The sequence below is a fragment of the Notolepis coatsorum genome (genome assembly GCF_963971535.1).
Source record: "Notolepis coatsorum genome assembly, chromosome: 10".
NCBI lineage: Eukaryota > Metazoa > Chordata > Actinopteri > Aulopiformes > Paralepididae > Notolepis > Notolepis coatsorum.
In genome coordinates, this window is record NC_140174.1 from 32,976,190 (window position 1) to 32,985,233 (window position 9,044).

Genomic DNA, 9,044 nt, shown 5'->3' on the forward strand with positions numbered 1-9,044 from the left:
GATGCATGTCTGTGTATGTGTTTGTGAGCGACTGTAATTAATTAGACTGATGCCTCAGTCTTGGTTGACTGGTTGTACGCAATCCTTCATGACATCAACGAATTAACAAACCATTTCACCAGTCAAACTTGAAAAGCCTTTTTGATCGGTGTGTGTGTGTTTGTGTATCCATATCTTTGTGCGTTTGTGTGAGTATGTCATTGCGTGTGTTTACCTACACATGCCGTGGTGACTGACTACATCCGAAAACCTGACAGAATTAGGTTCATTGTCATTGTACGGCACAAAATAATTGTGGCAGATATGAGGCCAGACCTGTCTGACAGGGAATGCATATACACACACACACACACGCGCACGCGCGCGCGCACGTGCGCGCTCTCCTCTCATCGCTCTGTTGAGATCATCATCACCTCTGCCAGCTGTTTGTTCTTCAGTGGAGAGCGGTTCTCTCAACTCGACTGTCTTTGTATTTATCTTCCTCTTTTTCTCCTGCCAAGGAACGCTTTAGCCGTGACGATTACCCACTCTCCTCCACCGCATGCGTTTGTTTAACAGGCGCAGAACGGCAGGCGCGCACACACACACACACACACACACACACACACACACACACACACACACACACACACACACACAGATATGGGAGAGAAGGAGAAGAGAAGGGGGGTTGATGGGAGTCTGGGAATAAATTGGTTTGTTTGTCCCTAGGAATGCATACACAAGCTCTGTTTCCATGTGTGTGTGTGTGTGTGTGTGTACGCAGGTTCATCATTATTATTGTGACACCAGACGATGTAATGTGATCCCAGTGTCTGGGAAAGCTCCCCATCACAGAACTCACAGTGGGGCTCTTTTGATTGGGACAGTTTTCATACTCTATCCAGAAACCTTGTGAAACCACATTTCAACCTTACGTGGTTTTAAAACCCTCCCGTACGTCTTCTGATCCATTTCACGACCCGTCCGCTTCAACTCTCTCTTACTTTCTCTACCTTTCCTCTTGTCTTTCTCAAGTTGGTTTCCGTGGTGAAATGGAAACGAATATCACATATTCTGACCTTTTGATAGATGTGTATCATGATAGATGTGTGTCGCCTGCCATGGTAATCGATGGGTAGGTAGGGGCGGAGCGCACCAATGTAAAGGAAGGGTGCGCTGCATTTACAACACAGGAAAAATATTTAGCAACACGGCATGCGGCACAATAATCGTTTTATCTCGATTATCTTGTTTTCATGATTGTGGGAACCCAAAATCATAATTGAAATTGAAACTGGATTAATTGCCCAGCCCTAGTATATTGCCCATCGTCCTGCATGGCCCAGTTGTTAGTGTGCCAAGGTGACTACAGCCGGCACAGGCCAGTATTCATGCCTCGTTCCCCCCTGCCATTAGAATAGATGTGTCTTTCTACATTTCCCTCTCTCTCTCTTCTCCATCCTTCCATCATTCTCCTTCTCCTGTCCATTCTCTCGGTCCTCCTCCTTCTTTTATTGCTAGGATAGTGTATACAGTAGCTAGTGTACATCCTTCATTCATTCTTTTTTCACATCCAATTATTTCTTTCCTTTCTTTTCCCCATTTACGGTGTCGTTCCATTGTCTCTATGCCTCCCTCTCCCTCCCTCCCTCCCTCTCTATCTTTGTGTGTATTTGTTTTTTCATCTTTTCCTCCACTTGTTAGTGTTGTCATTAGTCCTCTGCTTATAGGTGTCTCACACATCTCTAATAGCCTGGGTATATCTTTTAAACTTTTTTTTTTCTCTCTTTCTCAGATTTTTCTCTGTTTTCTCCCCGTCCCAATTTAGTCATTGTGCCAATTCCCCCCCCCTCCCCTACCTGGTTGTTGTGCGCATGTTCTCCTACTGGTCGGTACAAGGGAACCCTGAAGTATCCGCACGCTTCCTCCGACACGTGCGGCGACAGCCAGTGGCTCTCTTCTCACCTGGCAGCGAGGGCTCTCATTGGTGAAGCGTAACGCGTGGGAGGTCACGCTGCCTTCCTCAAGTCCTGCCTCCGCTGAGCAAGCGCCCAGACCTGACCTGTCCACAACGCCAGTTTCCCAGCCAAACGAGTTAGTATAGCGATCAGCCCAAGCCAAGGCAATGCTGACTCCGGGAGTCGAGACCGCAGTCTCTTGCATTGGTGACGAGCGCAATCTCCGCTACGCCACCTGACCGCCCCTATAGCCTGGGTATATCTAATGATATCCAGTCTTTTAGTGTTTAGCAATGTGGCTCTTACCGTAATATTAGGCTAGTTAACAAAACATACAACATAATCCTCCTGTTAAAAACATAATATTGACTTCTCTCACCCCACATGCAATTTAACAGACAAAAATGACCGCTTAACTGGAAAGGCGCTCCAAGAGTGTGACGTTGTGCAACGAGTGCTGTTCCTCGGTGGTCAGAGGCAGTAATGCATACGACCAGGGAAACAAGGAGCTGGTCTGACGACGCACTCCACTTCACGTGCACTGACGCACACACACACACACACACACACACACAATATCACACACATGCACACAATGGGCAGGTAATAGAGAAGTGTTGGTGTGTGTGTTAATAGAGCAGTGTGTGTTTTTAATAAAGCAGTATATGTGTGTGTCGTCGTTAGAGATGTGTGTGTGCAGCGGACCGTGTGTTGATAGAGGTGTGTGTACATGTGTGTAGAGACTAAGAGGAGCCAGGAGAGGTACAGTGGTGCTGACAGCCCAGACAGAGGTAGCCGCCCAGGTGGGTGACCCGGGGTTAGACGCCTCACTGCCCCTCACATCACATCCGCCAGAACCCCTGAATTAATATGGAGCGTACAGGATGTACCGTAGGTGGCTGACTGATCAATATTTGGCCACCTGTCAGGAAAGGGCGAGAGGTTTGTGTGTCTGTGTGTGTGTGTGTGTGTCAGGGGCACCGGATTCATTTAAAAGGTGCAGCGGCTTAAAGGTGTGTGTGGCTAAGTGTCATTAAGTGTTGTCGTTGATTCGCTGGTTTCCTGCGAGTCAGGTTTCGCCTATTTTTCGCCTAATTAAGGCGTAATCGTCTTAATTAAGAAACATTCATTTCACTATTTAGAAATAGAGTTGCAGCAGCACGTCGGCTGGTCTCATAAAGAAGATGGTAGACAAAGATGGAGGTAGTGTATTTAACAGCAAACATTTGTTCAAAAACTAGCAAACGGAAATAGCTCAGTTTATTGCATGAAACCTAAACACACAGCTCCTTTTACTCACAGGGATTATGAATTGGTCTACTATAGCCCATTACATTAGTTAACAAGTGACGATGTATCCAATCCATCCATAATCGCTGCTCAAGGCTGATAACCTTTTCCTAAGAATAAGGCTGAGGTTACACCTTTCGTATCATCTTCGTATTGTTTTCTTATACGCATCGCCGCGTATCGCCGCGACGTCATGCGCCTCGAGTCACACTTTCGTTTTTTTTCGTTTTTGTCACCAGAGCACACTGATGTAGTACACTGCCAAAGCAGTAGGTGGCAGTAGGTGGCAAACATGAAGGCAATTTCAACCAATCAGAACGAATGTGCCAATACACTTCCTGGAAGCTCCAGCAAAATGTCAATAAGGCAGGCGCCTATGCCGCGCCACCATCTTGCTCAATGCAGCAATTCTTTTTTCAGCAAAGCCTAATAAAAGTGCAATAAACAAAACGGATACATTCACTGTGTGTTCTGCCTGTCATTTGTTGATGAAACAAAACTAACATCAACACAAGTGACCACCAAGAGCGGATAGTTTAGGCTAAAAAACGATCGGTAGCATTGTAGCATTGTTAGCTGCATGCTAACGTCAATGGAGTATGCCATTATAACAATATAGCATTGTGGCTAGAAGCTAACGTTAGCTCACGTTAGCCAGCTGCTCATGCCATCGGTAATGCTAGCAGAATGAATGGATGTAAACTTTATTTAACATATTGCATATGGGTACAATACAATACGGCTCAATACAAACAATTGTTAAGGGAATGCAGACTTGGACTGGGGTCCTTATAACAATAACTTGACAACACATGGTAGCTGAAGCTATTTGGGACACGGAGCTCTGTCCCAAACACACACACACACACACACTCTGCTGTCACCGGAAGGGCACGCAGATGGTATCTACTGCGCATGGGCGTTTTCGCAACAACGGCTAGCGTGCTGACTACACGCTGTTTGTCGACTCGTTTTTTTGCGTATCTCCAAACGCAAACACAATTTTGCGTTTCAGCCGTATCCACAAAAAAACGCCAAAAAACGCGTTTCTGTGTAGATAGGACATGAAACGTCGTCAAAAACGTATAAAAAAACGCCAGGAATACACTAGTCTAACCATAGCCTAAGAAACACCCGCTGAAATGTGTCCAAAGACCGTCAATATGAAGCATTAGCTGTCCACGGTGCTGAAAACATCAAGCCAGTATGGGGTCCAAGCCTGGCCGCTTGGACCCCATACTTCCAGTGTCCTTGGTGTGTGTGTGTCGGGGGTTTGTGGATGCTATGGGATCCCTTGCGTTAGGGACTAGGGGGATCAGGAAAGAGGGTTTTGTGTGTCTGTGTGTCCTTGTTTTCCTACTGTTTTGGGGACATTGGCAGGACCCCACAAGGTAAAGGACCTATTTTGGGGTTGGGGGTTATGGTTAGAGTTAGGTTAGGGTTAGGCATGTTGTTGATACAGTTAAAGGGATTGAATGCCATCCATTCTAAGAATGGTGGGACATTCATGCAGCTGCCAAGGCATCATTTTAGGTTTGGTTTCTCCAAGAACGCAACGTTGTGCAACGAGCACAGAGTGTCGTTCTTCCACAGTTGGAGGCAGCCTGCTGCCACGTGCAGCCAGGCCTTCTAGACATTACCATCCTAACCAGCCTGCTGCCACGTGCAGGCCTTCTAGACATTACCATCCTGACCAGCCTGCTGCCACGTGCAGGCCTTCTAGACATTACCATCCTAACCAGCCTGCTGCCACGTGCAGGCCTTCTAGACATTACCATCCTAACCAGCCTGCTGCCACGTGCAGGCCTTCTAGACATTACCATCCTAACCAGCTAACATTAACGCAGCTCAGCGAGCAACATCCCAGCAACGTGCCAGTCCTTACATCAGCATCTTTTTCCTTGGCTGGCTGTTTAGCCACTCTATACAGGATTTGTATGTTTCCCTCTGGTTCTTGTACATATTTTGAGCGGTCAATGTTCAATACGGTACACGCTAGTACTAGGGCAGTGATGTAGCCAAAGACAGCAGGGTAGTGGCTAGAAGGCATGCATTACAGTGATGTAGCCAAAGACAGCAGGGTAGTGGCTAGAAGGCATGCATTACAGTGATGTAGCCAAAGACAGCAGGGTAGTGGCTAGAAGGCATGCATTACAGTGATGTAGCCAAAGACAGCAGGGTAGTGGCTAGAAGGCATGCATTACAGTGATGTAGCCAAAGACAGCAGGGTAGTGGCTAGAAGGCATGCATTACAGTGATGTAGCCAAAGACAGCAGGGTAGTGGCTAGAAGGCATGCATTACAGTGATGTAGCCAAAGACAGCAGGGTAGTGGCTAGAAGGCATGCATTACAGCAGGCTGCCTCTGATCGCGGAGGAGCAGCGCACTCTTGGAGAAACCAAAGCGAAATGACGCCTCAGCAGCTTGGTGAATATCCGGCCATTCACACACATTCTCCCTTTACCCCCAGGATACTTCAGCAGGTATTTTCCTCGCACAGATCCGCTGGTGCGTGTTCACAGATACCCGCTGAGCTATTCTGGGGGTGCAGGAAGAACATTCCATTGTGAATTCTTAAAATGGATGGCATTCCCCCTTAAGTAAGGAGTTAGGAAATTATGAATTTAAGTCTATGGAATGTCCCCACAAAGCATGAAAATACGTGTGTGTGTGTGTGTGTGTGCGTGCACATGCATCTATGAGGGATGCTGTGGGACTAGGTTAAGGAACCATTAGGCTGGAACCGCTTTGGAACTTCTGTGTCTAATGGGAGTGTAGCTGATGTACCAAAGGGAATGTACCAAAGTGGATGTGATACTGGCATCTGCTTGATTGATTGATTGAAAACTTTATTAACAGATTGCAGAATGGGTACAATACAGTACAGCTCAATACACACAATTGTTAAGGGGATGCAGACCAGAGAAAGACTTTCATCTTGTTTACATCAGGGTCCCCGCCCCACCCCCCTTGTCCTACTTATGTCTCTTATTCCCTTCCTTCATAATTTGGCTCTGGATTTCTCCCCATACCCCCCTTTCCTCTCTTTTTTTGTTATAGTCGGCTGCCAACCAAACCTGGCAATGCAATCAATAAAGCCAAAGTTGAAATCTTCCCGTCAACAAAGCCATCGGAATCAGCCCCTTGTGCTCCACGTCTCTCCTCCTTTCCCTTCTCTCTCTTTCTCTCTGCCTGATACTCATCCTCTCTTCCTATGCCCCTGTTGCACTGAGGGGGGGGGGTGGGGGGGAAGCAATTAGCAGAATGTGTGGTACAGCTCAGGGTGTGGTACAGTTCACTGTGTGGTGGGGAGCGGAGGAGAGGAGCGTGGAGGTCCAGAGAGCTCCTGAGTCAGCAGCCAGGCTTTATTTTAGGGAGAGAGGTGAGAGGAAGGCATGGCGGGGGGGGGGGACCTACAGTAGTGACCATCTTACTGCTGCACTGGTCTCTCTCTCTCTCTCTCTCTCACACCTGGTCTCTCCCTCTCTCGTTCACTACTGTATCTAATTTCTTCCATCCAATCCTGAGTGTGAGTTTTGAAATGAATCCCGCTACTACAGAGTTCTCCTCCTCCTGGTTGGGTTAACTGACTGAGCTTTGTGTGTGTGTGTGTGTGTGTGTCTATGCGTGTCTGTGTCCTAGTAAGAGAGACTCGTGTGTGTGCTTGCATTGTCGCACATCCCGGCGTGTGTGTGTGTTGTAAGCGCGTGGGGCCGTGGAGGGGTGTGAGAGTGCGTGCGAGAGCCGCTAACCTAATTTATCTGCTCCTCCTCGTTGCAAAAAAAAAAAAAAAAAACCTGCTTCTTCTCTCCACAGTCCATCATGGAGCAGTTCAACCCGTGCTTGCGGAACTTCATCGCCATGGGGAAGAGCTACGAGAAGGCGCTCTCCAGTGAGTACACCATCGGCATCCTCCTCTTCTCTCTTTTCATCCTCCTTTCATTTATCCTTCCTTCCTCTTCTTCCTCCGTCTCCGTCTCTCCTCCGGCGGGCCAGGCAGAGGACCAGCTTGCCTGACACTTGGCCCCTTGCTTTTATATCCCCTTTTGACTGATGGCTCAGGTAGAGATTGAGTTCAGCAGGTGGCGGCGGTGTGCGGCGTCTTGGGTCTGTGTCGATCATCTGCGTGTCTGTGTGTCTGTGTAGCCGCTGTCCTCTCCGTCTCCAGAGACTTCAAACCCGGTCTCTCTTGAGGACTTTTTTGAAAGAATCGGGCTCTGGAACACACGGGACGACTAGATACTTTGCCTTTCTTTTTTTGGGGGGCAAAAAAACGACAGCAGCAGCAAACATCCCTACAGAAAAAAACATGAGACGGAATATTCCAACGGAATACTCACTGAACCCTCTCTGAGTGTCCCCTTGATGCTGATGATGAGACGCTTGTCGAAGGCTGTACTGTAACCGTACTGTGTGTTCTGTGTTGGGGGAGCTGCACCTCCTCTGTAATGTGAACGTCAAGACTGTTTCTGTGTTACCATTTTTATTAATGTCCCTGTCCACACGTCCTCTTTCTCTCCCCCTGGCACCCCCTTCCACCCACCTTGCATGGCCTCAGTCTTCAAGTCTCTTTCATTATGTTAGTCCCAACACAGAGCGTTGGCGTGGACAGGTCCGTCTGTGTCGTTGTGAATGTGATCCGAGAAAGCCACGGCCCATATTGCTCTGGTGACGTGTTTGACATTATTCGTGTGGCTCAGAAACTAAAAACGAACTCATTTAAACCAGCTAAATGACAATTTGAGGTGTTGTTTTGTTTTTGTTTGTTTGTCTTTTCCATTATTTTCGAGAGATGGTGCAAGGCAGAGGACTAGAGAGGCAAGCGTGGCACTGTAGCTAAGCATCTTGGATGGGAAGTGGTGTGTTGGGGGAGAGATAAGTGGAGCCGAGGCCAACGGGAAGTGGAACAGACTAGGGAGTCCTTAGAATAGGCATTGGTCCCCTGAGGGCCCAGGAAAAGAGAACGGTCATCGCCGGTATCCAGGGCAAGGAGGTGGAGGAAGAGGAGGAGGAGGAGGAGGAGGAGGAGGGAGATAGATGGGTAGGGAGAAAGAGAGCAGAAAGAGAGGGGTGTATAGAGAAGCGAGGAGGGGGGAAAAGAGGGATTGAGAGGAGGGAGGAGGATTTGTGGGGGGGGATTCAATATTTGTAATTCATTGTTTTGGGCATCATATCGTGATGAAATCGTGAAATTGTTGCACACAATTCTGTCCTCTAAATGAATAGTAAGGACCGCATATTTACTAAAATGTCTCATTTAAAATGAGATCTTCCAATATTTTAGGTGAAAGTTTTGGTTCACATTTATCCCGCGGTTCAATGTGATGATCAGCGATTGGCAGCTGTCGTGTGATTTCACATGTACGTGAACAGATATCGACGTGGCGTATATACAGCGTATCGATATCGGGAAGAATTCAAGATGATTGTTGCCATGTGAATTCCTTTCATAACGCCCAGCCCTAGTAGAGAGAGGGAGAAAAAGAGGAGGGGGAAGCAGAGGAGCAAGAGAGGGGATAGAAGATTGAAAATACTGTAAACCCTCACACTGCTGATTACATTGTACACCAGTTATTAATTAATCAGTGTTACATGGGATTTGATGACATTAAGCATATATTAGCATAATACATGTGCATGCTGATTAAGTTGAGAGTTGAAGGATCTTTTCTACTTTTGTTCCCCCTCAACCACTGGCTTTTTTACACTGCCGTGCGCCTGTCTATAGATAACCTGGCTTGTTCTGTGCTAACACAACATGGCTTCTCTCTCTCTCTCTCTCTCTCTCTCTCTCTCTCTCTCTCTCTCTCTCTCT

At 47.4% G+C, this 9,044-nt stretch overlaps 1 protein-coding gene across 2 annotated transcripts in view; it reads left to right on the forward strand.

Annotated features, from left to right (window-relative positions):
* baiap2b (BAR/IMD domain containing adaptor protein 2b) overlaps positions 1-9,044 on the forward strand; it is a 136,156-nt gene that overhangs the window by 20,845 nt on the left and 106,267 nt on the right. For both annotated transcript variants that reach the window (XM_084323950.1, XM_084323951.1), the window contains exon 2: positions 7,046-7,121. In XM_084323950.1, coding sequence (XP_084180076.1) covers positions 7,046-7,121 — 76 coding nt within the window. The remainder of the gene's footprint in view (positions 1-7,045; positions 7,122-9,044) is intronic.